General features: G+C 55.9%; 12 protein-coding genes across 12 annotated transcripts in view; 3 read left to right on the top strand and 9 right to left on the bottom strand.

Moving 5' to 3' along the window:
* Window positions 1-114: 114 nt before the first annotated feature.
* Window positions 115-2,262, top strand: N657DRAFT_637558 (P-loop containing nucleoside triphosphate hydrolase protein; the record flags this gene model as incomplete). The annotated part of the gene is made up of 5 exons (XM_062791519.1): window positions 115-268; window positions 384-484; window positions 539-803; window positions 856-1,529; window positions 1,609-2,262. 5 exons carry the CDS (start codon window positions 115-117, stop codon window positions 2,260-2,262), a joined length of 1,848 nt encoding a protein of 615 aa, XP_062642923.1.
* An 861-nt stretch (window positions 2,263-3,123) lies between these two features.
* Window positions 3,124-6,217, bottom strand: N657DRAFT_666849 (uncharacterized protein). The gene is made up of 2 exons (XM_062795358.1): window positions 4,956-6,217; window positions 3,124-4,902 (listed from the first exon to the last, which is right to left on the bottom strand). Exons 1-2 carry the CDS (start codon window positions 6,153-6,155, stop codon window positions 3,244-3,246), a joined length of 2,859 nt encoding a protein of 952 aa, XP_062642922.1. The 5' UTR covers window positions 6,156-6,217; the 3' UTR covers window positions 3,124-3,243.
* Window positions 6,218-8,318: 2,101 nt separating this feature from the next.
* N657DRAFT_650570 (uncharacterized protein) lies at window positions 8,319-11,853 on the top strand. The gene is made up of 9 exons (XM_062793975.1): window positions 8,319-9,227; window positions 9,295-9,624; window positions 9,686-9,715; window positions 9,850-10,321; window positions 10,375-10,607; window positions 10,662-10,838; window positions 10,894-11,076; window positions 11,131-11,356; window positions 11,425-11,853. Exons 1-9 carry the CDS (start codon window positions 8,523-8,525, stop codon window positions 11,760-11,762), a joined length of 2,694 nt encoding a protein of 897 aa, XP_062642921.1. The 5' UTR covers window positions 8,319-8,522; the 3' UTR covers window positions 11,763-11,853.
* A 43-nt stretch (window positions 11,854-11,896) lies between these two features.
* On the bottom strand, window positions 11,897-13,249 carry N657DRAFT_582330 (carbohydrate phosphatase; the record flags this gene model as incomplete). The annotated part of the gene is made up of 1 exon (XM_062789605.1): window positions 11,897-13,249. The coding sequence occupies one exon, from the start codon at window positions 13,247-13,249 to the stop codon at window positions 11,897-11,899; it is 1,353 nt and encodes a 450-aa protein (XP_062642920.1).
* Window positions 13,250-13,792: 543 nt separating this feature from the next.
* N657DRAFT_650569 (uncharacterized protein) lies at window positions 13,793-14,289 on the bottom strand. Its single transcript, XM_062793974.1, has one exon. The coding sequence runs from the start codon at window positions 14,277-14,279 to the stop codon at window positions 14,064-14,066; it is 216 nt and encodes a 71-aa protein (XP_062642919.1). The 5' UTR covers window positions 14,280-14,289; the 3' UTR covers window positions 13,793-14,063.
* Window positions 14,290-15,546: 1,257 nt separating this feature from the next.
* N657DRAFT_675127 (uncharacterized protein) lies at window positions 15,547-16,516 on the bottom strand (the record flags this gene model as incomplete). Its single annotated transcript, XM_062795797.1, has 3 exons — window positions 15,547-15,805; window positions 15,847-15,955; window positions 16,063-16,516. The coding sequence occupies 3 exons, from the start codon at window positions 16,514-16,516 to the stop codon at window positions 15,547-15,549; spliced, it is 822 nt and encodes a 273-aa protein (XP_062642918.1).
* A 2,204-nt stretch (window positions 16,517-18,720) lies between these two features.
* On the top strand, window positions 18,721-20,810 carry N657DRAFT_659225 (FAD-binding domain-containing protein; the record flags this gene model as incomplete). Its single annotated transcript, XM_062794964.1, has 4 exons — window positions 18,721-19,262; window positions 19,316-19,707; window positions 19,756-20,478; window positions 20,569-20,810. The coding sequence occupies 4 exons, from the start codon at window positions 18,721-18,723 to the stop codon at window positions 20,808-20,810; spliced, it is 1,899 nt and encodes a 632-aa protein (XP_062642917.1).
* A 301-nt stretch (window positions 20,811-21,111) lies between these two features.
* N657DRAFT_693966 (uncharacterized protein) lies at window positions 21,112-21,980 on the bottom strand. The gene has a single exon (XM_062797255.1). The coding sequence runs from the start codon at window positions 21,897-21,899 to the stop codon at window positions 21,165-21,167; it is 735 nt and encodes a 244-aa protein (XP_062642916.1). The 5' UTR covers window positions 21,900-21,980; the 3' UTR covers window positions 21,112-21,164.
* A 1,583-nt stretch (window positions 21,981-23,563) lies between these two features.
* Window positions 23,564-24,833, bottom strand: N657DRAFT_650566 (uncharacterized protein). The gene has a single exon (XM_062793973.1). It carries the CDS (start codon window positions 24,526-24,528, stop codon window positions 23,797-23,799), a length of 732 nt encoding a protein of 243 aa, XP_062642915.1. The 5' UTR covers window positions 24,529-24,833; the 3' UTR covers window positions 23,564-23,796.
* An 846-nt stretch (window positions 24,834-25,679) lies between these two features.
* On the bottom strand, window positions 25,680-26,427 carry N657DRAFT_650564 (uncharacterized protein). The gene has a single exon (XM_062793972.1). The coding sequence runs from the start codon at window positions 26,223-26,225 to the stop codon at window positions 25,812-25,814; it is 414 nt and encodes a 137-aa protein (XP_062642914.1). The 5' UTR covers window positions 26,226-26,427; the 3' UTR covers window positions 25,680-25,811.
* A 270-nt stretch (window positions 26,428-26,697) lies between these two features.
* N657DRAFT_582270 (uncharacterized protein) lies at window positions 26,698-27,000 on the bottom strand (the record flags this gene model as incomplete). The annotated part of the gene is made up of 1 exon (XM_062789601.1): window positions 26,698-27,000. A coding segment is annotated over one exon (303 nt), but the record flags the coding sequence as incomplete, so codon positions are not given.
* A 5-nt stretch (window positions 27,001-27,005) lies between these two features.
* Window positions 27,006-27,911, bottom strand: part of N657DRAFT_650562 (uncharacterized protein) — a gene marked incomplete at its 3' end in the record, with an annotated part of 4,576 nt that continues 3,670 nt past the window's right edge. Inside the window, exon 6 of the mRNA XM_062793971.1 lies at window positions 27,006-27,848. Within this exon, the coding sequence (XP_062642912.1) occupies window positions 27,006-27,848 (843 nt within the window). The remainder of the gene's footprint in view (window positions 27,849-27,911) is intronic.

Raw genomic sequence — 27,911 nt, 5'->3', positions numbered from 1 at the left:
CATAATAATGTGAGGGCGCCTCAACTCAATTTTGGTGTCCTTTCGATTGCAGGAGAATCGGCAGTCTTGGGCGGATGACTCCACAGTGGTACTCTCTTCGTTCATTGGCACATCATGGAACAGTTTCTCCTCGAAAACACCGAGCGGTACAAACGGCTGGTTGCTGCTTTCAAGCCCAGCGCGCTGGACAAAAAGGGCATCAACTCAGCCGCGGCGAGCCCCGAGATTGTGGTTTGCACACGGGTACGGCCCATGCTCGAGGATGAAGGTACAGCAAACACGTGGGAGCCATCCTGCTGCCGACTGGGAGATTGGGCATCCCCTCCCGAACCCCTTCAAATACATCCGGAATAGTAATATCACAGCTGACATTTCTGGCACAGTCGCTGAGGGGTTTCCTTGCGGCGTTTATCCCCGTGGTGCAACCAATACTGTCGACTTGCATGAACTGAAGAGACCTGTTAGGGGGCTCCCAACTCTCAGCGTGAGTAACCTCAAGGCACACTCAGCTGATGAATTCTAATCGGACGTGCTGTAGTCTTCGCACTACACCGTAGACCGAGTATTTGGTCCTGAGGATTCGACCGCCGACGTCTACGAGTCAGTAGTGAAGCCCATCGTCCCCTGGGCTTGGGGAGGAGGTATCGCTACCGTCTTTTGCTACGGCCAGACAGCCAGCGGCAAGTCCTACACAACCGCGGGCTTGGAAAAGTGCGTCGCCGAGTCTCTGATGGGTGGCTCGCTGGACGGCGAGAGGAAGATCTACATCTCGGTCGTTGAGTTGGCTGGACGAACGGCCTACGGTAAGACGAACGCCAAAAATCAAGGACACTTGACTGACGTTTCCTCGTCCAGATCTTCTCAACGAAAGAAAGGAGATCTCCATTCTTGAAGACTCATTCGGCACCACGCAGTTGGCCGGCGCGCTTGAACATCGGGTGGCCAACAAGGAGTCGCTCCTTGGGCACATCGAAGCCGCCGCAGGCCTCCGCCGAACGGCGCCGACCCTCAAAAATGATAACTCGTCTCGCTCGCATGCCATCTGCCGCCTCCGCTTCGAAAATCCCGCCATGAAGTCTGCCGAAGAAGGTCTCCTGTACCTGATCGACCTCGCTGGGTCCGAAGCCGCTCGTGACAAGACGACCCACGACGCCACTCGCATGAAGGAAGCCAAGGAAATCAACACAAGCCTGTCGGTTCTGAAAGACTGCATCAGGGGCCGAGCCCTCGCCGATGCCGAGTTCTACGCTGGCAGGATCAGCAAGGCGCCGGCCTACATCCCCTTCCGGCAAAGCATCCTCACTAAGACACTCAAACACGTCTTCGACCCAACCAGTACCCGCTCCTGCAAGACGGTCGTCGTGGCCTGCGTCAACCCCTGTCTGGCCGACATAGGCGCCAGCAAAAACACCCTGCGCTACGCAGAGATGCTGCGCGTCGTTGGCCCCAAACCAAAAATGGCCGAGTACGACCCCTGGGTCCCTGCGACATGGAACAACGAACAACTCCAGAGCTGGATCGAGAGTAACGTACGTGAGCCTTAACCTTCCCCACCAGTCCGTATCAATTACTATGAGCTACTAACACGCTTGACAATCCCACCACCAGTCCGGCCAGCCGCCCATCGACCCGCTCCTCCTCGCGCCAAGCGAGTCAGGCTTGCAACTCCTGCGCCTGCCCATTCCCGAGTTCCTCACTCGTTGCCTCAAGACCGAAGGCGCCACCCCAGAGCAAGCCCAAGCGTTCCAGACCAAGTTCTGGGCGATGCACGTCGACTCTCAGCGCCGAAGCCGCTACATCAACGCCAACAAAGCAGCAGGCGACGGCAAGGCGGCAGCGGCAGGTGACAATGTCGTGTCTCGGCTGGCATCGCTCGACTCGAGCGCCGATCCGGAGCCGGATGCCGGGAGCGTTCCGTTCAAAGAGCGGATCAGGCCCGGCATGGTGGTCCGTTGGCAGACGCGGCCTGAATATGGCTCTTTTGCGGTGGGTGGGAAGGCGTATGCCATGGTGATGTGTCCGGTGCATGCGGTCGGGGAGAGGGTGAGGGATGTTAAGGGCGTGCAGGTCAACCCTCAGAGTGAAGACGCGGCGGAGAGGAAGGGGGAGACGTACTTGTGTGCGCTTGTCACGCCTTCGTTGCTACCTGGCTCGTATGGGATTAGTCTGTGGAGGCAGGTCGTGGTGAAAGTAGAGGATATGGTGGCCGAGGTTTTAATGGAGTGGGATGAGGCAACGCGGTATTATTACATGACCGTCTAGGTGAGTGGCTGCCTCACCGGCGGCTTTTGGACGAGAACTCGACTAGGTGGTGTTGCGTTTTAGGGGCGCGTTAGGGATACATGAGATAGAATTTTGGGCGAGAAGATCTCCTTTCTTCGATACCTCCACTGGAGTTGGGACTGTCTTCTCGCTCTGCTGTAGGTATTTGCTCGCTTGTGACTGAATCGCCTGGTTCAACTCTCCTTCAACCACCCTTTGATTACGTCCCTTCCCAAATGCTCGTAAACGACACCCAACTCCCTCAGCCTCTCAGAACCCTGTAGCGTCCAGTCCTGACAGTTCCATCCATCGCTCTCATCTTTCAAAATCTCCAACCCCCTTCAACGTAGCTTGAATCCCCTCTACCATTCCCTAAATACCGCCAGTTGCTTCCACATTGACTTCAACATCAAGTTTGTCTCTCAACTTCCCGCGGAGCTCCGCCCTGGGAGAAAGCCATGTGCTCGGGACTGGGGTAGTAAGATCCGCCTGGCATGGCGCGCAGTTGGAAGACGATGCACCGTTGTTCAGCCGAATCGGAATCATCGCGAGAGTTGGTGTCAAGAAAGTAGACCCAGTGGTAAAGCTTAGTTGCGCCCCTGTGAGAGGGTATTGGCCACGATCATAGGGTGCGATGTAGAGAGCGTGCGTTGGTATTTCTGCTGTTGCGAAGGGGTGGTGTGCGCTCGGCATAACTGTGCTGGTTCAACGCGAGGTGTTTGCAGAGATCTAGACGCCGGGAATCATATTTCGTTGTAAGGGCTGGTGACGCGGCTCAGCTGGTTGCCTCGCATCAGGTGGCATTGCTCACGAATGCTGTGGCGTGAGCCAAACCCGAGTGTCTGAAGACCAGTTGAAAGACTGCAAGTTCATTAATGAATGAATATCGACGTGTCTACCTCATTCCTTATTTCTAACGTTATGTATGACCAACTCACAGAGCCGGTGTGCCTCAAGCCCAAGCCTCAAGGAGGTATCCAACTATCCCCAAACATCAACCCAACCCTTCCCCCCACCAACAGCCTTCACCCGCCCATCAATCTCCAACGGACTGCCCTCCCAAACAACAAAATGTCCCTCCCTAACCCCATGTTCCTCCAACCCAAGCATCTCATACAGATTCGCCCCGACCATCGCCAAAGCCCCCTTCTCATCCACCCTCCCCTCCCCATTCTTGAACACAATCCCTGCAAACAACCCCAAATCCCTCACCATCCAGTCCTCAGCCAACCCAATCCCTGTCAACACCCCAGCCTCAAGCAACCTATCCACTGCAGTGCCATTCGTCAGCGGCGCCCCCGTCAAAGCGCGTCTCTGATCCCAAGATGCTCGATACGCAAACGCCGGCGCAAGGACCACGCCAACCTTGGCCGCAGCCAGCTGCTCCGCGACAAGGTGCGATTCGGCCCCGCCATAAATCACCAGGCGGAGCGGAGTTTGAGTAGCCTCCTCGACTACGCGCTTCACCTTCAACAAGGACGCTATCACGTCCGCGGAGTGGACTGTTATGACGAGTGGGAGGGAGCCGTTGACCACCCGCTGGAGGTAGAACTCTTCCGAGTAGATGTCCGGGACGGGATCGGTGCGCTTAGAGGCTGCGGTGAAGAGCTTGCGGCGGAGGGCGCCGACGGCCGCCGAGATGGAGGCGATATCTGGCTGGCCGGCTGATTTGATGGAGAGGTCGAGGGTGTAGTGGACTGCGACGTCTGAGGCGAAGACTGTGTTGTTGTCGAGGGCGGTGCGCGCGCCGGTAAGGAAGCCGACGCTCGTACCATGGTGGGTGTCGAGGCCTCTGAGTCTGGGGGCGGAGATGGCTTTTGTCACGCCGTAGGTGTAGGAAGTGTTCGTTTTATGGGTGTCGAGCGTAAGGCCGTCCTCGGCGCGGGTGAAGGCGCTCCCGCTAGGGCCGTTATCGGTGTCCTTCTCCGCGTCGATAGCGTTAAGACCGATCTTGGCGCCGAATGCAGTGAACGAGTCGGTAAGGCAGCCGTTCTGGAGGCTGATGATTGGGGTTCCATGCCGGGGCGCCGCTTGGAGTTCAGACTCGCATGATCCGATGCAAGCCACGGCGCCTTTCGACACGACAACCACAGTACTAGAGGACACTCTCTTGACTTCGTCTTTGGTCAGAACCTTGGAGACGCCAGTGAAGATCACCTCATGCATGGCCAGGGGCGCATCGGGGATCTTGGAGAGATTCTCACTAGGCACCGTCACCTTAGCAAAGGGCTTCTTCAGTTCGACGGGATTGTCAAACTGGGCAGTCCCGTCGATCCAAACCTGCACGGGTGTCGCACCCACGCTGAGGGGGTCGCTGTCCCAAATCACGACGTCGGCATCAAAACCAGGCTTGACTTTACCGAGCCTCTTGCCCAAACCAAGGAGTTCGGCGGGCGCAGTGGTCACGGCAGCTAAGGCTGCATGGTATGGCAAACCGTATTTGTGGCCTTTGGCAGCCTCAAAGATCACGTGTTGGGCGTTGAGGACTGGATTGTCGCTGACATACACTGGCGTCAAGCCGTTGTCGTACAGAATTTTGCCAGCATACTCCGACGCTGTGTTCGCTTCGGCTTTGTAGTACATGTTGTCCGCAAACAGGGCGCTTGCCGGGGTTTCCCCGCCGTATGCCCGTTTGAGAATCTGGACAAGTTGTCAGTGAAAGAGTAGGTAAAGGAGACCCAGGGCCAACTTGCCTCAGGAACCAAGTACGTCTGGTGAGCATGGTGGAAAGCTCGGACTTTGAACTTGAACTCGTTGGTATGGTCCACAAAGGCCTCAAGATCCGGAATTGTGTAACAGTGCGTGTTCAGGCGAACCTGGTGCCGCAACAGGGCTCCCAGCGACTCCAAGCGGAGCTCCTGTGGCAGGTATGACTTCATGTGGTGGACGCCGGCAGCGGCAGCGTTGCACCAGTCGTCCTGGTCCTGCACCAGCTTGGTTGCCTGCTCGAAGGCGTGGCGGAACTCCCAACTCTCGCCCAGCCGGCTGGTCGGACCCTGCTTGCCCGGTCGGCCATAGACACGCTTGGGATTTTCCCCGCAAGCCATCTTCATGTAGCGCCAGTTGCGGTCCTTGTCAGCCAGCATGTCTACGGCACTCGTCTCGTTGCGTCCGTCGGCCTTTCCCACGGCATGCTTGATTACATATGCCTCGCCGCCCATGTTGTTGGCGGATCCAGGCAGAATCAGGCTCGTAGTGACGCCACCTGACTTAATGACCTGAAGTTGATGATCGGCAGGTTGCAGGCCGTCGATTGATCTGACATACGGGGTGATGTCGGAAGCCATCTCATTGGTGTCATCGTTTCCCTCCAGCTCTGGGAGCGAGTCAACCCCGGCATGGCTGTGCATATCAATGATACCGGCTGTTAGAGGCCGACCGTTGGCGTTGAAAACCACTGTGTTGGACGCGACGGACGACAAAGCGATGGACGACTCGACCCGCTTGATGAGGCCGTACTCCAGGTAGACGTCGGCATCGGTCCAGCTGAAGCCGGCGCCCTTGCGCGCAGCCTCAGGCGGAGTGCCGGTGGTTGGTTCGCCCACCCAGACGGAGGCATTCTTGATGAGGGTCGGAGCATGGCCGTTAATGTAACGCGCGTTCCGTTCCCGGCCAGCGCCGAATGGGTCTTGTGGCTTCTTCCACAGCTTCTCACACGTAGCGAGGTCGTCCCGTAGCCGTTTGACCGAGAGGCCGTGTATCGTGATGTCGGGGTTCAAATGCGACACAGGGCTCGGCCAGCGTGACAATTGCTTCCACTGCGCAAACGCGATGAAACACAGGCAGCCCAGGGCCAAGAAACGCAATCCCCTTGATCGTCGGGGCTTCCTTCGCTGCCATCGTCGTATTTCCGACATAGCCTCGAACGATGGGAGGTCTCTTTTTTCGTCCATGTTGTGCAATCTGTCTTTGTCGAATTCCCTTTGGTTGGGGAAGGGAGGGCAGAGGGATGCTGAGAAAATCGCCGATGCGTTGCGCTGTGATGCGAGAGTTACCCGTTATAGCACGATACACAGCGGGGTTCAGACCCCACTAAACTTTTCGCCTATCATAAGCCTCTGCCAGAACCGGAAGGTGCACCAAGAAGTAAAGATGTTGTGAAGAAGACTCTCGCTTTAAAACCGAAAATTACAAAGTACTTTATTCATCTACCATGCTATGGAGCATTCGCATATTCATGCTTTTCCCTCTAGCTTCTGTACGTTCTTGGAGCGAATAGAATTCTTGAGGACAGAAAATCTTGGCATAGCCACCACTGTGCTCCCTCAAACCCAGGCTCCTTGTCAAGACTAAACAAACTTCAGGACATGAGTTCGGGCCAGTTTTGTCCAACACAAAATTACGACGTTGATGCCGCCCTAACTAGTTCAATTTCATGTTTCCCATTCTTTTCACCTGATGAAGTTGGAGAGAGGCAGCATCTTCATGCTCTATTGTCTTACCTCCCAGACAATATTTGACCCTGAAAGGTTGCTCTAGGCATCAGTGGCGTCAGTCACTCAGACCGAAGGAAAGAGATGCTAATTACAGCAACTCAAAGCACCACAAGATCTCCCGGATCTCACTTGTCAATCTCCAACCTCAAGCAAACAGGGATCGTATCTAATTCCTGCAGGGCAAGGGTAAGATGTGTCACATACATAGGCCTTGACTGGTGTGTGTCCGGAATGATAGGACAACCACAAGGTTTGGCCATTGTCTCGCTGGGTCCCCAACCAAAGATGCCCGGGTATTTGCAGTTACTGTACCTTATGTTTCAAGCCTCAATCATACAATCGAATTCTGAAAGCTAGTCCTAAGTCCCTCCTCACCTAACCTTAGTTTGAAAAACTTACTGATCCCTACACCTCTTCTCTGCAAAAGTGGCCAGGATCTCTTTAGTCTTTGCTGCTGAAATGCCACCAATTTATAATGGTCTTAGTGTGCGGTTCGATACATTTGAGTCACCATCTCCACAGGTCGATGCAGCTGAAGCCTCCGGGACATACATCTGCCTTGGTTATCGTTGCGGCGGTCCTGGGAAGCACGGTCTTTGCAGTTGCCCTTTTCCTGGATGATAAGGCGTGCGTTTGCACAAGCCAAAGTCAGAAGACAGCGAATGGTCTCAGTTAGTCTGGTGCCCGTTTCCAGCACATTATCCGGCTCAATCAGGTGGTAAGCAGTCGGCAAACCCCAGGTAGCTGACCAAGGAATGCTTACTCGAAAGCAGCTAACTACAACGTAGAGTATCTGCTTTATATTTTCCCATGTGAGACGTGTCATTCTGCTTGAACCAAACGAGACCATTCGCAGATGCACACGCCCTGCTTACCCTGCTAGAGCCTTGCTACCCGAAAGCTTGTTGCATGGAAGATTAGGCGTCCTGTATTCGTACCTCAATACTGGGAGTCGGCAACCAGCGCGGCTTTACCTAAGTCAGGGAAAGCGGCCCAAGAACCCTTCTCGAACCATCACTAGGTACTTGGTACTCGGGATAACTGAAGCTCATTCATTTAGCGCCCCCCCCCCCCCCCCCCCCCCCCCCCCCCCCCCCCCCCCGCCCCGGCTCTCCCCTTCCGCGAGAATGCTGTCCCTTTACAGCTGACTGCCCAGACCGTGAGCGTGGATTTGATGTGGTTAGCGGACCAGTCCAGGCAACATACAGGTACGCCCGATAGCCGAGTCAGTGAATCGCATTTGCTGGCACGCTCATCTCATGTGTCCAACATCATGATGTCGGGATGCTGAGCTTTCTGTCCTCCCCCAACTACGGATGGTTTTCTCTATTCCGATCAGGGGGATCTTGCCGCGAATGTCTGCCAATGGAAACGGCAAAAACTCTCACGAAAATTACTCACCCCTTGCACTGGACTGCAAACTGCTGCCCCGCTTCTCGGAATTTTGAGTACGAATTCGGCCGGGCCGGTAACCGACGCACATCAAAACGAAGTCACGACCCACCAATGCGGCGGCCGAAGAAGCGAATTTGCGCCTAACGAGTGAAGACCGCAGCTCAAATCCGTGGACCCCCAGCTGAGAAGGAGCGACGGAGTGGGCATTGGCATTGGCGGCCCTGCATTACAACGCATCTATTTGCTTGGCAATCAATTTTTGCCCCACGGGCAGCTTCATCTTCTTCACTGCCCTAGATCCCGCATGCTCTTTCCTGTAATATGGTAATGGTAGCGACGAGCCTTCAAAGGAAAATCAGCATGACTCCGGTACCCGTCTATTTACACACTTGGTAAACTAGGGTAGTCGAGTCCCTGGCCTGTCCATCAATGCAGCCATACCTTGTCGAAGATCAGTATGCTGATCCCGCTGTCGCCGGCCCCACGGACGCCTGGGCCGCCTTCCTCGCCGCCAGGTTCTCCAAGAGAAAGGAACTGTACGAGAGGCTCGGAAGTCATGAGCAGGAGATTGTGAGGAAGGAGCTCCGCCGCATCCGGTACCTGAGGGAGTACTTCGAGGGGCACCGGCTGTCGCCGTTCGATAGCTCGCCCCTGCTTGTTTCGCTAGGGAAAGCTCATGCCTCGTGGAGAGAACGGGCGAGCAGTCGGTGCAAGGAGGAGCTACACCGCTGCGAAGTCGCAATCGCCAGGGCCAGTGGCCACCGAAGACAGGAGCTGAATCGGCAACGCTTGATCCTCAAGCAGGTGCAGCAGTGGCCGACCCAGCAGTACGCATATCTCCAGCAGTCAGTTGTCCCAGCGAGCTACATTGCGGGACTCGATGCTACCGATGACGGTGTTGACGACAACCCGGCCGAGTCGAATTACGGGTACAATGGTTGGGTGATTGCGTTCAAGAAGGACCAGGGCGGCGTGACGCTGGATCATCCCCTCTGCCATGGCAAGTTCCCGCATCAGAAGATCTCGATGCAACGCTTGCTCTACGACAAGGAGCGCACGCCATTGAAGCGTTTGCCAGACCAGACACAGTTGCGCTACTTCCACGTGCAGGCGAACAACATGAAGTGGGTCGAGGTACGGAATACCGTTTGCCCATGAGTGCCTATTCCAACTCTGAACTGATCCCGCTATCGCTATCAAGGACGCGATTGCCCGATATTATGGGGAGGACGACTCCCCTCTAGACTCCCACCATCGGGGCCCTTTCCATCGCAATGCGCAACAGCCAATGGCGTCCAAGCCGCAGACCAACACCGAGAAGCTCCTGAAACGGGAGCTCTGGCACGGGCAGGACAGAGGAGGCGGCAATGTCTTCCCACATTCCCGCCAGATCCGACCTCGCTGCGCTATCGTGCCGTCACCACCGTGGAACACAGCGCCCAACGCCGATACGACGACTGCCACGTCTGTGCAAGATGAGGGATCAAAGTACTTCCACTCCTCCTCCGAGCCTCAAAACATAGTTCTGTTTGTCAGTTGCCCTACTCGCTGGATTCCTACCACCGCCACCAAGCTGATGCAAGACTATTTAGATGCCATACCTCCACTGGGAGATCGAGAAGGTACTTTTTCGTGGACTATTTACATCGTTTGTGGCTGTATCGAGAGCGACCGCGCTCCCGATACTGCGCATTTACTCCCGAACCTCCAGATACGTCCGGAAGAGAAATTTGACAGCTAACATTGTTGCGAAAAGCGCCTGGTGAGGATGACAAACGTGATCCGGAAGACACGACATATGAACGAGCTGGAAACTGCTTTTGAGCGTCTCAACAAACGCAAGGGCACGTGGGGAAGCGTGGTCGACCGGGCCAAGGCGGTCGCGGAGCGCATCGACAGCACTGTCTCGGAATTCGGCGGATGGAACGATGAGTCCTCGACTTGGAGGCCACGCTCCCCCCTGGGGACTTATCTCTGGCTGGCTGCCAAGCTGTTCCAGCTCATCGACGAGGCAGCCGACTGGCGGCTGATCAGCGAGCACCTTTGCACGCAATCGCCGCTTCATCCCAGACGCACGCTGGAGCAGTACTTCTATTGGACCGCTGAGGATACGGTCCACCGGGACCGCCAGCAAGTCGTCTATCGCGCAACAAGGATGAGAAACGATCCTGACGCGGTTCCGAGAGTGGTCATGGTCGACCAGCTCTGGCTGTGGATACTAGACGAGAGTGAGTGTAAGCCATAAGAGTGAGGAGATGGCTCCGGGACTGACCTTCGACAGACACCATCCTCACGGCCTTTCCCCGGAGATGGGGACGAAATAAGCCGGATCCCTCTGCTGTCCATCGCGCGATTCGAGATCATCTAGGGGCTGTAGACAGTAGTCAGATAACGTCGGTCTATGACTTGGCACTGGTCATCATCGACGAATGCTCCAAGGTGTTCTTTGACAGGACCAAACCGGATCTCCGTCCAGAGCTGGTCGACATGTTTGGCTCCGCCATCTCGAACATTGTAAGTTAACTTTCGCTTTGTTGCTAGGCCCAGTATTGACCAACTCTCCCGCAGTCCGAGAAGAAGACGCAGGCCTATGAGCGATTCGGACGCGATATTAAGAGGATGAACGCTCAGGACCCGCTCCAGACCTCTGAGGAACTCCTTCGCAAGTCGCTCAACGTCAAGTTTGAATGGTCTGTGCTGATGGAGGCTCAAAACGTCATTGATGAGTTGCAAATTATGCAAGAGGTTTGAGTTTCGACCGGCCTAACAAACGGCTGTGTAGATTGCTGACCCTCGCCAGATTTTCACCCAACAAATTACTGTCATGAGCGACTTTGAGAAGGCGCTACGAGGCCTGAGCCCGGAGCCACATGATGGGCTTAAACACGCTCTCGACCGAGCAGCTGACTTGATACTCGACATGAAGGTCAGGCGGGATGAGCTCTCTAATCTCGAACAGCGACAGGCAAACACTAGGAGCCAGGTAACTACCATGCTTCAAGCCGGTGCTACATTCAGCTAATGAAAGTGGCCCTAGCTCCGCGAACTTCTCGACATGAAGCAGCAGCAGGCGGGTATCATCGAGGCGAAAGCGGCAATCCGGAGAGCCGACGAGACTGTTGTCCAGGGAAGATCTATCGTGGTGTTCACAGTTGTCACCATCTTCTTCCTACCTCTGTCCTTCTTCGCAGCCGTTTTCGGCATGAACTCGGTAGAATTCAACAACGGGACCATGAATTTGAGCACGCAGTTTCTGTGGATGTGTAAGTTTGCATCTGCCAGGACCACATTGCATGAGTCAAAGCGGCCTCTGACACCGAAATGCCTACAGTTGTGCTTTCCGGCATCGTTACTGGCACATCACTAGCAGTTGCGTTCAGTGCTTGGGCGAGGGCGGCGATCGTCGGAGCGTTCGAGAGTGCCTTTGGCTACCTCGCTCGCCCCGTGAGGAAAAAGACGGATAGCACCAACAATCTCAGCGCCGCCTCCCCACGAGCCATCCGCGAGTTCATGATAGCAAAGCAGAAGGAGTGGGAGGGCAAAAACAGTGACTATGGGTCTTCCAGTGGCGCCTTACCGCTGCATCGAGGTCAAGAGGGCAGGGCGGAGAGACCTGGCGTGGTTGCTCGGCTATCATCAGGGCTATGGAAGCGCAAATCTAGGTCGTAATGTATTTGTAATGCATATCCATGGATGATGCGACCTTCTCTAGTGTACATGCAGGTGTGTCCCAAGAACGCCAAGATAAATGGAACCTGCCCGGGCTGCCCCTGAGCTCGCCATCGACCTTCACATCATGTCCCTCACGGGGACGCAGCCCGCATCTGGTTGACCAGACTCAATATCTCGGCGTGAACGCTCTCGTCGGCTGTGATAACGCCCCAGCTTCTCGAGAGTTTGTTGCCCGTGCTGAAATCGATCGGGTTGCCAGCCAGGTCTGTCACCTTTCCGGCCCCCGACTCGGTGTAGATGAGCTGCGAGCCCGCATGGTCCCAAATTGACCATGGGCCCTTGCCCGGCTTTGGCCACCTGAGCTGCGCAAATTCGCGGCCACCAAGTGCCATGGCGGCGTACCGCATGTGCGACGAGTAGAGATTGGTGACGGCCGGATATGTCGCCCCCGCGATCTTGGCCAACTCCTCCACCTTCTCGGTCAACGTAGCGGGACTCCTCTGCGAGTCCACGAGGTGTACTTCCCTCAGCTCAACCGGCTTGCCCTTCCCCCGGTCAACCCGCCTCCCCTCGCTGAGCGCCCCCCTCCCCATCGGCCTCACCGTCGCGCCCTGCCCCCTCACCGCAGCAAGCATCAGCCCCATTCCGCCCACATCCAACACATTTTCCTGCACCGTCCACCGCTCGCCCACCGCCGTCCCCATCCCCTCCTCGAACCTCCAGTTCGGACACCCCAACACCCCGAGCAGCTCCTTTCCGTCCTGAAGCAGCGCCACCGAGATCGCGTATTGCCCGCCCTTCATGTAGGCACTCGTCCCGTCAATCGGATCCAGACACCAGAACCTCTTCCCACCACCACGGGCAGTCGCTGATGATGATCCATTAGTACTCCCATTCCTGGCATCCTTAGTAATCGAGTGATTGTGATTACCACCACCGAGATCAATAACCTCCAGCATCTCGTCCAAACTCCCCGGCCGGCCAAGCAGCGCCTCGCTCTCGGCGTCGTCGAGCCGCGTCGTGGAGACCAGCTCCCATACCTGCTCCGCGAGATCGGCGTCGGCGCGCAGGTCGGCCGCGTCCTCCTCGCCGAGGATGGTGTCGCATGGAAAGGCGGAGTGGATGGCGGCGATGAGTAATGCTTGCGCGGCTAGGTCGGCAACTGTTACGGGCGAGGTATCTGTCTTAGCGAGGGAGAGGCGGCGAGGGAGGTTGAATTGGAAGGGGGAGTTGCTGGTGTTGTCGTCGCTTGTTGGGGATATTGGGAGTGGTGAGATTGGGTAGTACTCTGGGTGTAGGTACTGGGATAGTATTGTTGGCGTGGTTGGGGTGTCGGCGATGGGGGACGAAGGTTGGGAGATGGATTTGGTGGCGTTGATGGTGGCGAGGACGCGTTTGGTGACCAGCGCGGCGCGCTGCACGGCAAGCTGGGCGATGAGGAGCTCGTGGGCAAAGGTGTTTGGAGTGAGAGAGGGGACTGTCATTTTGGTGGGTTTGATTGGTGTCGCGGTGATGAATGGCATCGGTGATGAAAGGCGCGTGTTGGTCTGCTGAGTGGTGGTCGAGACGTGACCTGAGGCTCGGCTCAGGCTGAAATTGAAACTGGCGCAGGGAATGAAACTTTTGAGGATGGATGTGGCTGAGGCGCTTGAAATCCGAGGTAAGAGTAAGACACTTCATCAAGTTTGATAATTGCCCATCACTGGATCGTTCCAACTGTCGGTTTCAGCGGGAGCGTGCCAGCAGGAATATATCATGTTTTGGTGTCTCCCATGACACGGTTGACTTTTTCACTTTCATCGTATTCTCATCACGCCTGACACGCAATCTCATCAGCGCCCTTTCCGCGCTGTCGAAAGCGCGAGGTGCAGTCAGGCGGCCCCGGCGCCTGGCCCTTGCTTCATTGGACGAGAGCCACGTGGTGGGGCCGCTGTCTTGGTGTGGGGTGGCGAAGCTTGGGGCGCAGGGTGCAAAAAGACGCCGGCGAAACCGCAAACCCAATGGATGGTCGAGAGGCCGCCGTTGATGGAAGCCCGCGCTATCGAAAGATTGGTGTCCCGCCAATCCAGGGTTCGGGTCCATCGCCCACACCTCGCTACGCAGATGCAGGGTCCGAGACTCCGACATCGCCCACAGCTTTCTCTTGAATCAACCCGGGGCCTCAGCGGGGACTTTGAGAGCCTTACAGTAAGCCCGGGGCTGGTTGATAAAGACCCTGTCCCAAGCTTCAACCCCGTTGGTTGTTCACGCAGTTCCATGTCAGCCGCTCCCGTCCACACGATCGACAATGCTCCAGGCTTACCAGGGTATTGTTGTGTTCTGGACAAAGTAAAGGTTAGGTAAGATGCCAACATCCTCTTCACAGCCCTCGCTCGCATATGCTACATCGGGATTATGGTCACGCAAGATACTTCTCGCCCTTGTTCTCCAGTAGCCTGTCGCGTCTGAGCACTGCACCTCGATCCAGGCGAAGTGTTGACAGGTCATAACAGCCAGCAGAGGACCCCCGGGCATGACTGACCGCACGGTCTTGCTCCGCCATCCTTGGTCCATAGTCGAATTGATAGAACGCTTGCTGGGCTGCACCTGGTCAGGCAAGTAATTTCACTCTGCGCCCGCTTGGGGGCTGTACAACCTTGAAACAGGCATCAAGCTACCTACTCTAAGTAAAAGCAAGCGGGAAGTGACAATAGATACACCGAGGAACGCGGCTTGTTACCGTGCTCGCACTGTTGTCAGCTCGCCGGATAAGTACGACATGATTAGGTTGCCACGGTTTGGCGGGAGAGGGGCCATGACAGGAGCTTCGTACTGCATGAGAACTTGAAGTAGGAAAAAGGGCTGGAACTGAAATATACGGCTGAAGCTAAACCGGTGCTACTGGCGAGGTCCTTCCCGTCAGCAGCAATGGATCCGTCACTGGAGGATTCTAGACCGACCATAAGTGCCGCAGGATCTCCCCCCACCCTGACCCGAGACGCCCAGACAGTGGTACTCTCCCTCCCTGCACATGTGGCAGCACGACGGCCTGGATCGCCCACTGAATGATGTCTCAGGCTTAGCAGATTACCATAACATTCAGAACTCCGTGGGAGGAACGCAGCAGGCGCTGGACACTCAGCCCCAAATTGCCAAGGACACAGGACGAATTCTGTTGCCGAAGTGGCACATCTCCCCGGCTGGGGACGATAAGTTCAAGGCCACGATAGCTCTCATGATAAACCGAGGAGTTACGGAAGGGTTTAATGGAAAAGAGACCGCAGGGGTTTATAGACCAGATGGCTCTCAAAGAAATAAGCGTCAGTCCGCGGTTTCGGACGCCACGCAAAGAATCTGAGACTCTTTTATGGCACTGGCGGGTGCTTCCAGGTAAGGTATGCTGCATCTCTCGGCTTTTCTTTCTCATATCGCCTTATCGGCCCTGTATCGAAGGATTGGGCACGATTTAGGCACCTACTAGCCTACGGCCTGCTCTCCTCTAGCGGTAAGCATTCCTCCAAGCGCCAATTCGTCACTCCCGATGCCATGGTCAACCGGGTAAATCTGTACCAGGTGACTGACGGTGGCAGATGCTCTCACAATTCTTCAAAGTCTTCGCGTGTGATGAATGAAGCGCGGTTCGGATCCCACTGGGCCCGCGCCCAAAGACGATATTGATACTCGTTCAAATCCCGTTCCCTATTTTAATCACTCGCGTCGTTTAAGAGGGGGTCCAAGACTGCCGCATGATTGAATTGGGTTGGCACTTGCGGCGCCTTAGTTAGGTCTTTCGAGCTTCTCGTCACACCGGGTTCTCGTGGGTGGAAAACGATGCGGTCAGCGGGCTCAACATAAATATCTTTACCCAGATCACTTGGCGCAGTCGATACATCGGGTTTCCAACAGACCCCCGGTGACGCAGTAATCGCCTGGCCGACCACGTTGATCCGTGGAGCCAGCCTCCACAGTAGTTCGTAGTCGGAAGGAGGTCAGAGGGCAGGCGCAGGGAAAAGTCAGGCACCCACGGCGGCACCTCGGGATCGTGTCCTACAGGGAAGAAGCTGTACATCTTTGGCCAGAGCTGGATGCACAACAGACAAACCGCGTCTTCGTGTATGCTGCCGCCCTCGACAAGTTGTAGTCCGGCACCAGAGCGGTCCGGAAATGTTCCATCATGAGCGAGTTGAGAGCGTAGACTTGGTCTCGCGGATCTGTCGCCATATGCTCACGAAATGATTTTGAAAGGTCGGCGATATTGGATAGACGGGATGAAACATGGTAAGCCAGTTCAGAAGAGACTGCCGCATTTACAGCTTACGTCCGATCTCGATCAGAGGATGGGGTGCGCTGGCGAGGACATGGCCGGTACGAGTTCTGGACGATGCTTCTTCCCGTTTTCCAAGTCCATGTTTCCGGCACTCCCATTCCGACATCCAAGGAATCTTGGAATTTAGATTTGCCTTCAGCCTCTCACTGATAAGGTCAAGGTCTCTCCACAAAGTTCTGGCATCGGTCTGACGGTGGCCAAAGACCATCAGCGGATCACGCCGAGCAGAGGCCAACTCCTGAACTACCCACGCGAGATAACCATGGTACCCGAAGCAGGGATCAGAACTGGTTGAGAACCGTCGGGATATCGATCCTCGTGAGCACTGAATCGACATCGGCCATTGCAGCATGGCGAAAAAATCAAAGAGCTCCGAGCAAGGGCTGTTCCCGTCGGCGCCTAGGGATACCCCGACGGAGTCGGCGCTTTCATAGGCGACCGACATGATGGCCACCTGAGAGTTCAGCTCTGCCGTGTCATTCTAGTTGATGCAAACGTCGTCGACCCAGAGCTTGCGGTCCTTGTCCTTCTTCCGAAGGTGGCGGAGGGCAACGGCGAGGTTCCGGCGCACGACAAATGATTTAACGTCGAGCTTGATGGTGTCCTAGCCGGTACGCTCGTCGCCCCAGACGTACGAGAGCGCTTCGTAGGTGTCCCTGACATCGCTCACATACAGGGAGCGCTTTATTTTGGCATCGAAAGAATCGGCTGAGCGGAGGACTAAGAGGCGCAATGATGGACATCCAGCGGTAACGTCGTGTAGAATGCGTCAACAGGCTCGTGTTCCCAATAGATCAGTTGTAATGCCTTGTGTATCACTGCAAGCTGCGACGGGTTGCGCGCTGGATTATCAACATGTGGCCTGCAATAGTGCCATCTCAGTCAATATTCGGAACGAAGGTAGAACGGCAGGACATCTTGCAGGGACTCCAGTCGATCAACTAAGGTAAGTTCATCATACGCGCATACGTACCTTGGTGGAGCGGTATCCGCCTCATCCAGGAACCTCTACAGCCTGTGCATCAACGGCTGGGATTCCTCAGCCGAGAGTTCACGCAGCGGGTAGCGAGGGTCCACCAGTCTCCTCATGGACCGGAACCGGTTCCATTGCAGGCCGATCCATGCGGCGGTTGCCGCCAACCCTATGCGGCTGAGCCGACGTTTCTAGCTAAAAGGCGTAACTGCCATGACATAGACGACTCCGACGGTTAGATAGCTAACCATGAGACCCGTGAGAAACTTCTTATTCGCTCTCATATGTTCCTTTGTGCACGGCCGTTGGTTAACCAGGCACTGAGCCGTCTAAGCGTAAAACTGAGTCCGGCGTCAATCTCTCTCTTAGGTACGCTGCTTCCTCTCGCAGGCGGGCAAAAGATGACGTTGAATTGACGACTTCGCTGCGCCAACGGATTTCCCAAGTCTTTCGGTCTCCATGTTGTGGCTTTTCTGCTCAGAAGGTACATGTATGCTGCCGGTGATGGTAGGAACCTACCTAACATGAAGAGGGCGGGGTATCCGTGCAACGAAGGCCCGGAAGCACAATGGACCCAAGCCGCATGCACGTGTGACTATGAATCCAGCGGGCGAAAGTGGTTCCATGGGACAGGTCCAATGAAACAAGATGGATGATCATCGAACTTCTCCTTGGGTGCCATGGCGGGACGGGGCGTCAGAGAACAAATAGTTGCAAGCCAGTTTGGGTGGATTAGTGGCAGGAAGAAACTGACTGAATGTAACCCTAACGGACTGAAAACAATATGCTTTTACCAACTTCCAGAAACTACCTACCTTCAGGAACCAGACTACTCGGGTCCAATCTGCAGCCGTGCCGCGAGTCAGCAGATGCATTCGCTTCCGCCGTCCTGCACCACCCATGGCACCCACCCAAAAGATGCTGGAAGTTTGGAAAGCAAGGGCGGCCAGTCCCGGGGACGGACACCACAATATTCACCGACAGGCGCATTCTCCCAGTTGCCCGCTTGAGGAAGACAAGACATCTTTTGCTCAGGAGTATTGACCAATACTAAGGTAATTATATCATGGAACTTTCCTCCTCCGGAGCGACTTGGATACGGTACAAATGTACAAGTGGTATGATGCCCGTGACTCCCGGACCCCGTGGACAAGGACCACACGGTCCTTCAATGCCAGTAGGCCGGCCAGTTCGAGTTGGTATTCAACGAACTGGGCAGGAGGTAAAGTATGGCTGTGTACATGTTCAGCCGCAATATGCGGCGCCGGGTGACGGTCTACGATGCCCCAGAAGTCCGTTCGCCCCGCAGTTGTTGGTCGGCAATCAATCGATCATCCCGTTGTAGGTAGTACTCGAGCGTCTATCATTGTTCCATTGGGTTGATTCCGCAATCAAACATTGACCGGTAATCCGCGCGGGCGGCGAGGCCCGCAGCATTGTCTGCAGCTGCACCTCTTTAACCGCCACGAGTTACCTTCAAGTTGCTGCAGCATCCCGTATTCGAATGCGCCTCAGTCACAGGGAACTTGGTAAGTGACTCGGAGCCAAAAACATTCCCCAGCGAGGTGGTGAAAAGGGGCAATGACCCAAATGGGCCCTTGATGGCAGATGCTCCTGCTAGGCCTCCTGTATGCCCATTCGCCGTCGAAGATCAAGGTCACCTTCAACGTTTCACAATGTCTCCCCTCGGTATCTCACTGGCGATCTTTCTTCTAGCCTTTTGGGAGGTGGTCGGCAAGACGTTCTCTTACGAATCCATCCGGCTCGACCCGGCTGATAGCCATGACTTCCCGGCGATCCGGTTTGACAACAAAGCTGCAGGATCACCCCGGACCACCACCACCGCACGATGCCGGGCTTGGCCTGGGAGCAACGACTGGCCGAGCGACTCGGAGTGGCAGCAGCTGAACACCTCACTTGGGGGTGCTCTTCTCAAGCCTCTTCCCCCTGCATCTGCCTGTTACCAAGGAGATCAGTACAACGAGTCGACCTGTCGGTGGCTTGTGAATCAAGCTGGACGGACGCATTTCTGGCTCGATGATCCGCTGTCAACACTTACGCAGTGGCCGCAGGGCAGCACTTGCACACTAGTCTCACATCCGCAGGGCAGCTGCACTCGAGGAGGGTTCCCGGAGTATGTGGTAAACGCCACGACCGTCAAGCAAGTACAAGCAGCCGTGAACTTTGCCAGGAACAAGAATCTGCGACTTGTCATAAAGTGAGTCTTACCGGCTGTGCCTATTGCGTGCCTAAGAGCTGACAACTTCGTAGGAACACCGGTCATGACTTTGGCGGGCGCTCCATGGGCGCAGGATCGCTCAGCATCTGGGTTCACAACCTCAAGAGCTTCGAGTTCATCCCACATTACAGGGTGGGCCAATACTCTGGTATGGCAGTGCATGTTGGCGCCGGCGTCGAGAGCTGGGAACATCATAACCACATGGCAGCACACAACATCGCTGTCGTCGCACCAGGCGGAAGCACCGTCGGGGCAGTTGGCGGATGGATCTCGGTTGCCGGTCATGGTTTACTAACCTCGAAGTACGGTTTGGGTGCAGACCAAGTGCTATCCAACAACATCGTCACAGCCGATGGCCACTTCTTGACTGTGGATCCCAACAACCACAAAGACTTGTGGTGGGCTCTCAGAGGCGGAGGGCCAAGTAAGCCCTCAGTCATCACATATGTCCCACTTCGACTAACATGGACAGGCACCTTTGGCGTCATCACATCCGTCGTCCTCAAAGCATATCCAGCTATCAACATCACATCCACCTCCCTCAGCTTCACCGTCAACCCGTTTCTCCCCCTCAACCGCACCCTCACGCCCAACTCCCTCACCAACATCACCTCCTTTTGGAATGGCGTCTCCCTCGCGTATCACTACTGCGCCCATATCATCGCCGCCGGCGGTCTCTGCTACAGCTACATCTACCCGCTGGGCAACTCATCCTTCACCTTCACCAGCAGCCAAACCATCCCCAATATCACCGCCCCTGCACTCACCGCGCTGCTCTCCCCGCTCTACACCCAGCTCAACACCCTCCACACCATCCCCGTCACTCTCCCAACCCTCGCCGCCATCAGAGCAGTCCCCTACGCAGGCAACAGCCGCCGCACGGGCGCCGCAGAGCCCGCCAACACGCGGTACCGCTCCCGACTTTTCCCGTCCTACGTCTGGGGGCACGCTATGCTCTGGGCTGAGGTATTCGCCTCGGTCCGCGCGGCGGTCGAGGACGGCGGGTACACTTTCCACGGCATCGCATATTCGCCCACGGCCGAGATGGCCGGGTGGCCGGGCCGGGACAGTGCGGTCCACGAGGCGTGGCGGGCGACGGCGCTGCATGCCATTTTAAATGAGGTGCAGCCTGAGGGGATTACGGCGGAGGAGGCGAGGGGGAGGGATGCGCGGGTGCAGGCTTATGTGGATAGGTGTGAGTATTTCCCTTTGAAAATCGACTTGACCTAATAAAGGTTTTGGGACAGGAACAGGGGAGACAGGCTGACGTGTGAATATTAACTAGGGCAAGAGTTGATGCCGGACGCGGGGGCGTACATGAATGAGGGCGACCCGGCGGAGTCGAACTGGCAGGATAGGTTCTATGGCTCGCACTATCAGCGGCTGTTGGGGATTAAGAGGGAGTGGGATCCGTGGGGGGTGTTTTGGGCGAGGACGACGGTGGGCAGCGAGGAGTGGGCGGTGATTACCCTCGATGGGTATCCGGCGGGACAGAATGGCAGGCTGTGTCGGGTGCAGCACAAGTGACATGATTGTCAGTCGACTCAGATACAATAGATACAATGGAATTATTTCCGTGTTGCCAGCCCATGGGAATAGCTCATATGAAGTTCACTCAACTTGGACATAGCTAGGTCTGCATTTGTCTGCTCAGAGAGAACAAGGTTCCTTTCACCAAGATAGGTAACGTTAGTGGGCCCGATGGGAATTCCAAAAGAGTATGTCTTAATGCCACATAAAACTTTTGTGCCGGGATGCAATGCGATGCTGAGTCCTGAAATCCTGAGATAGGAAATACATAAAACCGAACCATGATGCCCGTCTTCCATGCGTTTAAAGTGATGAAGAGCCCGATTCATTGTCCTATCCTGACGTAACCATTCAAGAACGACCCAACTCCCCCAAATCCGGGCTCAGGAACTCCCTCAAGGCCTCCTCTACGGGCGTCAGAGGCGGCATCGCATCACCACCGGGACTGCCCTCCATATGAGGCGAGCTCATGTGCCCCATACCCGCTGCATTCCCCGGCGGAGCAGGAGGTACCGCATGCGGAAACCCCGTCTCCAACCTCGGCCGGGCCAGCATCGCGTTCATGCTGGGATCCATCGGCCGACCGGGGTAGGCATAGCCGTGCTGCTGGCCCGTGTAGGGCGGGTATGTACCCAAAACCCTTGTCGAAGGAATGCCTTGCATTGGCGCGCCCTGACCAGGTGGGAGCATGCCAGGGACGGCGAATGGGTGATGTCGGATGCCGTAGACGGTTTGGACCTGCGGCATGGAGCCTGGGTGCATCGGACCCATGGCCATACCTGGTGGGAAAGCGTTCATGGGAGGTGAGGCTGAAAAGATGCCCATTGGTGGAGGCGGAGCGCACAGGTCCTCGATGATGGGGCCGTTGGCGAAGTTTGCCGTCCACATTGTGTTGGGCGAGACTGAAGGTTGGATTGGGGACTGGCCGATGCTGGGTGTAGGGTTGCTGTACCCCGGTTGAGGCACTGCGTTGGGATGAGGTGCCATTCCCTGCATCTGGGAGGGCTGGGGAACTGCGCCATAAGACTGTGGGTTGTACGGGCTCGGTGGGAATGCAGTCTGATGAACGTATTGGGAGCGGTTCATGGTGTGATCCGTGGTGTTGATGGATTTGCTGGCCTCGAACTCTGTCTACAATGCTCGAATCTACCGATGATCGTGATGGTGGAGTGTAGAGGAGGCAAAATGTGAAAGAAGTGAGCGACAAGAGCCGGGGCTGATGGGTACGTACAGCACTTATACCTTCCCGAATCCGGTGAGCGCGGAAACAATCGGCTTGCCGAAACCACGTCCTTGATGACGAAGCTGCGGGTTTCGAGAAAATGAACCTGATGCGTTGTCCGCTGTTAATTCGGGTTGAGGTCAACACCCCTGGCCGAACTGGGATATCTGCGTTTAGCAGGCTGGGGTACGACGAGGCTTGTTATGATTCGCTGTAATGGTGGTTTTCAATGTGACGGCCCCTTAGGCACTCATGTACGCCCACACCGTTTGAAGCATACTGGCTGCTTGTTTCAGACCTGAACCGGGCTTGGCCGGGTGACCAGCCGAGGCCGGGTCCGGCCCGCTCCACTTTTTGTGCGGCACGGAAGCGGAGTGGACCCACTTCCCGGAGCCCGCCGCGGTATCTATCGGAAGAGATAATATCTTAGAAAACCTGGGTTGTGTCGAAAATGGGGCGTGAGATGTTTTGGAGACCTGAGTAACAAGGTCATTTAACTGCGAGAATGTTCAGATTGTCAAAGTGCCTCCGGCATGAGACCATTCCCTCATCCCACCACCGGACCTGTCGTTCAACAGGCCCGGTGACGAGGTATGATGTGCAACAGTGCCGCGTAAGGGGAAGCGTTTCAAGGTCTTTAATGATACCGGCATGCGACCAAGTCAATTCATCTCCTTGTCATCTTCTTTGTTCATTTCAAGTCAACCTCGATTGACCGTCATTGCTCCCGACCCACCCTACCTGACGATTCATTCCTTTGTCCTGGGAAATACCTTAACTTAGCCCTCCAGTCAGCTCACCGTTCTCTACATTCTCGAGCAAGTCCAAGATACCCATCCCAGATCTCCTCTCCTTGTATATCCCATTCTTGTTCTTACCGATGGCTGCCAACATGTGGCTACGGCGAGCCCTGTCCCGACTTTCTATCAGGGCCAAGAAGCCCCGGTTCAGAGAGATGAGGCGGACCGACGACGGCAAAGTCCGTCCAGTCACTCGCGGCAAGGCCAAACAGTTTGGCTGGCGCGAGGCCTCTCCCACCGCCACGTTCAGGGGCGCGGCGCCTTACAGAATGAAGTCGAACGTCTCATACTCGTCCCAAGCGCCGTTGACTACTACCCAGGGCACATCTTGGAAGTAGGAGACCGAAGAAGCTCACGATACATCCTCCCGTGCCGTAGGGAGCGAGCAGAGGGATATCGTGTTGTCGATGGGACTTGTCGTAATCACCCTTTGTCGTTGGCTGCCCTTCAGTTGGCTGACTGGATGTTGGAAGTTGGATCATGTGCGCCTGAAAGTTGGGGTAACTGGGTGTGCTATTGGCGTCAAGGTTGCATAAGGAAGATATTTCGCGGAATACCAGTTCTGAACGGCATGGATGGGTTTGAGGCATATATCGAAACAAGCTAGATGGGTTGCTAGAGTTTGGGATGGTACGTACTGGGGCAGAATAGCATCAGCACATACATGTATCAGGGCTGGACTCGCTTGTTGACAGGCGACATGCGGAACTTCCATCATTCAAACAAGAGTCCATGCTAGAAGCCGCGGTACTCAATGTCTCGCAACCGTGTTTATTATCCATACTCCCATACACGTCCACCCACCATCTAGCATGCTCCTCCCGGTCTACGATGCACCAACAACCCCCATCCCAACTCCGCAAACCCAAAAACGTCCATCAAACCACGCCATGAAACACCCAACCGTCAAATTACTTCAGAAACAGAACACCACACAATCCCATCGCTGCCCCATTCCATATCAAATTGCCGTAAACTTCATCAGCCTCTCCTCAATCTGCAACTGCACATGCCGCGGCAAGCTCGACATGGGCGTCCAGTTCGGGATATAATGCGGGCCCCGGTTCATGTACACCCTCGCGCGGTCCACATTCCGTGACGAGTTCGGCGGGTAATACGGCGTCATCCGCGTCGACCGGATCAGCGGCGGTATTCCAGTTGTCCCGCCGGCGCCGCCCGGCAGGCCGGTAGTATCGGTGCCGATCATATCGACATCTGCGTCAACTACCGGCGTCGAAGAAGAAGTTAGCGAAGACGATGACGACGAGACGGACGAGGCGCTCCGGGACCGTGGTCGGATTGGGCGGCGGTGGATGCGCTGCGAAGCGGTTGGCCAGCGCGGGAGGGTTGTCATGGGAGGGCTGGAGTTGGGACTGGCTCCACTGCTAATGCTGCTGGGAGTGCTGAGGCCGATGGGAGAAGATCGGAGGGAGGGAACTGGGCTGGTGGCAGGGCTAGAGAGGCCGGCCAGGGAGGAGAAAGCCAGGCTGTGTGTTGGCCGCTGGGGGGTGCTTGGCGGGGAGGGCAGGTCGAAGTAATCGAGCAGGGAGCCGTCTGAGGGGCCCAGCGTGAGGGAGCTGCCGTCTTTTGCGGCTGGGGTTGTTTGGTTCATGTCCTCCATCAGGCCGTCTTCGGGTTTACTGAGGGGGCGGAAGCGGTCGGGGACGTTGCGCCTGTTTGTGAACGAGGGCATTTTGGGCTTGAACTGTGTTCTAGAGACTATGAAATTGCAATAACTTTGAAAAGCCGAGTTGAGACGTTGTAGAAAACAAATGAGATGCCAGCACCTGTTCGCAACTCTGAACGACACCAAGAAGAAAGACAACTCCAGCCGAGAACGGATCAACCGCACTGCAGACCTAGAGGTCATTTTGCCCGGTGACCTGACCCGGTGTCTTCGGTTTTAACTGTCCGTCTAAGACACCCCGGTCACCGGATCTAGCCCCGGTCTATTGGCCGTGAGGCTCGCACCTCCAACCATGTTTCGGGGGCGCTAAATTTGGGGGTCACCCGTCGGTTGGGAATGCCAGGTTGTCGGCCATGTGGCGCCGCGGGTTTCTCATCGAATCAGCTGCTGCGAAATCGCCAACCGACACTTCTCTGACCGTTTCAACGAGTTCCAGTCCTCCTTTGCATGTGGCGTAAGCGCCGCTAACGTGCAGACTTGCCCCAGACTAAGCTGCTGAAACGGGAAGCAGCCCGATGTGCATGCTCTGTTGGCCCTGTTGGCCCTGTTTTCCGGGCTGTAAGAGCGAGTGCTGCCAATGGTCGGTAATTGCGGACCGCGGCCGTTGAGCAAGTCGTTCATGTTGCCTCGATGAAGATGTATCTCAGCTAGAACCGGGGGGCGACGCCCAAGACGGCAAAGGCAATTCGTTCTTCTGCTTGGCTCGGTGCCAGTATGGTTCTCAGAAAAGTATCGAGTACCGTCGCCGGAAGGTTGCATCAATAGGTGGAATACGGCAATGACCATGTAGTAAAAACATGCCCTTGATTGGAGTCAGAATACCTGCTCGTTAGTTTCAGGCATATTTGCGAAGATAGGGTGGTAAGTAATTGTGATGGACGATAGCCCAGACGGTCTTGTCGTTCTGTTCAATGCCTTGACTCGCTTCGATATGCTGCGCTGCTCCAGTCGATGTACCTCGGTTGCGGATCCTGTTAAAAGAGGTAACTAAGTCTAGTCGAGCGAATGATTTTAACAAACTTTATTTGGGCTGCACTAACAGCCTGAATGGATTGGTACCGTGGTTGCGAGATGCGCCGGCGATGAAGTGATTTGCTCCTCATGAAGGCACGAGTTCCTCGGGTTAAACCACTTCAACTTGCCAATCGGGGGCTTCCAGCGTAGCCCAAAAACTTGAATGAATTATCGCGCTGCCAAATGCTTGCACGCTCGCACAATCCAACATCCGCATCCATCAAATGATAGCCTCCGTTTACGCCTTTACAGCCGCAACGGGGCATATGGCGCCGTCACCTCTCCCACTGACATCCGGACGCCCCTGCAACCTCCCCTTGTGATCCAACCTTGGCCTTGGTGATCGGACAAACCGCCTCGTCGTCTTTGCCCTCAGTAGTCGGGTGATCGGGCGGGAGCACCGTCGTCGCCGCGCCCACCACGGGGCACACATCGTCGTCTATCTCTCTGCTCTTGTCCTCGTTGACTACCTTGTTTTTCAGCACGGGGCATGCCGATGCGTCGGCCGGGGAGCGGTCGGCTGGGATTGGCACGTCGGGGTGCTTGTGAAGGTTGGCGTGGTGGTCTGTTGTCGCACCGACGACTGGGCAGGTCTGGCCCGGCTTGGAGAGGTCGATTTCTGGATGTGAAGGAGGGAGGGTAGTGTTGGTAGTGCCGACGACGGGGCAGTTTATCTGGGCGGAAGCCATGTCCGAGGTTGCAGTCTTGCGTGTAGGTTTCTGATTTAAGTGTTTTTCGTTCGAGTCTTGTGTCTGATTGTTCGATGTAAAATGGAAGAGCGTGGGGTTGTCTAGGGAATAATGGAACTGATTTCTGACGAGTTAAGGGGCTTGGGTCGGTTCAAGAGCGGTCGTCATTGGTACTAAAACCTTCAACTTGAGGTTTCTTACAGTCACTAGCGAAAACGGCTTCCGCTTTTTACTCTCTGTTCAATTGTCTGGGGGCCTCTTGGCGCTTATACCGTACCTGTTCCCACTGTCAATTGTCCCCCACAGTCCAGCATAGTGCTTTACTGCTGACTCGTGCCAGAGAAGCAGGCGCATATCCGCCCTCCTAACAGTGATTTGCGTTTAGTATTGTCACTAGCTTAGCCATAACTTTAGGACAGTGGCAGCTGATGAGAATAGAATCAATTGACGCGTTGTTCAATAATAAAGACTACTATACTGGCGGCTGTTGGTCCTCCTCCAGCCATGCCTTCAGAGTTAACAGCGTAGACGCGGTGTCCGGATGACCTGTGCCCAATACCTGTTGCTGGACATCAAAGCAAGCTTGTCGTAGATCAAGAGCATCTTCGTGGCGACCCATGTCCTTCCAAATAAAGGCGAGATTCTCCATGCAGATCAGAGTATCGGGTTGCCGTTGACCTAGCGAACTTGAACACAGTTCAAGTTCTTTGGCTTGTGGTACCTCGGCCTCCTCCCACCGGCCCTGATTCTTGTACGTCAACGCCAGGTTGCCTATGGTGATCAGCGTGTCGGGATGATCGGGCCGAACTTTGTCTTGCGAGTTTCCATCACCTGCACCTCCAACTTCTCAGCCTCCTCCCACCGGCCCTGGCTCTTATACGTCAACGCCAGGTTGCCTATACTGATCAGCGTATCGGGATGATCGGGCCCGAGCTTCGTCTTACGAGTTTCCATCACCTGTACCTCCAGCTTCTCGGCCTCGTTCCACCGGCCCTGGTTTCGATACGTCGACGCCAAATTGCCCATGCTGGTCAGCGCGTGGGGATGATTAGCCCCGAGCTTCGTCTTGAACGTCTCTATCACCTGCACCTCCAGCTTCTCGGCCTCCTCCCACCGGCCCTGTTTTCGATACGTCGACGCCAGGTTGCCCATGCTGGTCAGCGTACAGGGATGATTGGCCCCGAGCTTCGTCTTGAACGTCTCCATCACCTGCACCTCCAGCTTCACAGCCTCCTCCCACCGGCCCTGGCTCTTATACGTCCACGCCAGGTTGCCCATGGTGATCAGCGTGTCGGGATGATCGGGCCCGAGCTTCGTCTTGCGAGTTTCCATTACCTGCACCTCCAGCTTCTCAGCCTCCTCCCACTGGCCCTGATCTTTGTACGTCAACGCCAGGTTGCCTATGGTGATCAGCGTGTTGGGATGATCGGGCCCGAGCTTCGTCTTGAACGTCTCTATCACCTGTACCTCCAGCTTCTCGGCCTCCTTCCACCGGCCCTGGTTTCGATACGTCGACGCCAGGTTGCCCATGCTGGTCAGCGTGTGGGGATGATTAGCCCCGAGCTTCGTCTTGAACGTCTCTATCACCTGCACCTCCAGCTTCTCGGCCTCCTCCCACCGGCCCTGGTTTCGAAACGTCGACGCCAGGTTGCCTATGCTGGCCAGCGTGTCGGGATGATCGGGCCC

The sequence above is a fragment of the Parathielavia appendiculata genome, assembly GCF_033297405.1.
Source record: "Parathielavia appendiculata strain CBS 731.68 unplaced genomic scaffold N657scaffold_31, whole genome shotgun sequence".
Classification (NCBI taxonomy): domain Eukaryota; kingdom Fungi; phylum Ascomycota; class Sordariomycetes; order Sordariales; family Chaetomiaceae; genus Parathielavia; species Parathielavia appendiculata.
This window is presented reverse-complemented; position numbering and strand designations above follow the sequence as displayed.

Excerpts from the sequence above, each read along its gene's own strand:
- N657DRAFT_650566 (XM_062793973.1), bottom strand. The coding sequence starts at position 24,528 with ATGCCCTCGTTCACAAACAGGCGCAACGTCCCCGACCGCTTCCGCCCC.
- N657DRAFT_666849 (XM_062795358.1), bottom strand. The coding sequence starts at position 6,155 with ATGGACGAAAAAAGAGACCTCCCATCGTTCGAGGCTATGTCGGAAATA. Across the intron at positions 4,903-4,955 it reads AGACGTACTTGGTTCCTGAG|ATTCTCAAACGGGCATACGG; the intron begins GCAAGTTGGCCC and ends CAACTTGTCCAG.
- N657DRAFT_693966 (XM_062797255.1), bottom strand. The coding sequence starts at position 21,899 with ATGAACCGCTCCCAATACGTTCATCAGACTGCATTCCCACCGAGCCCG.
- N657DRAFT_650570 (XM_062793975.1), top strand. The coding sequence starts at position 8,523 with ATGCAGCCATACCTTGTCGAAGATCAGTATGCTGATCCCGCTGTCGCC. Across the intron at positions 9,625-9,685 it reads CTCAAAACATAGTTCTGTTT|ATGCCATACCTCCACTGGGA; the intron begins GTCAGTTGCCCT and ends AAGACTATTTAG. Across the intron at positions 10,322-10,374 it reads GCTGTGGATACTAGACGAGA|ACACCATCCTCACGGCCTTT; the intron begins GTGAGTGTAAGC and ends GACCTTCGACAG.
- N657DRAFT_650569 (XM_062793974.1), bottom strand. The coding sequence starts at position 14,279 with ATGCCCGGGGGTCCTCTGCTGGCTGTTATGACCTGTCAACACTTCGCC.
- N657DRAFT_650564 (XM_062793972.1), bottom strand. The coding sequence starts at position 26,225 with ATGGCTTCCGCCCAGATAAACTGCCCCGTCGTCGGCACTACCAACACT.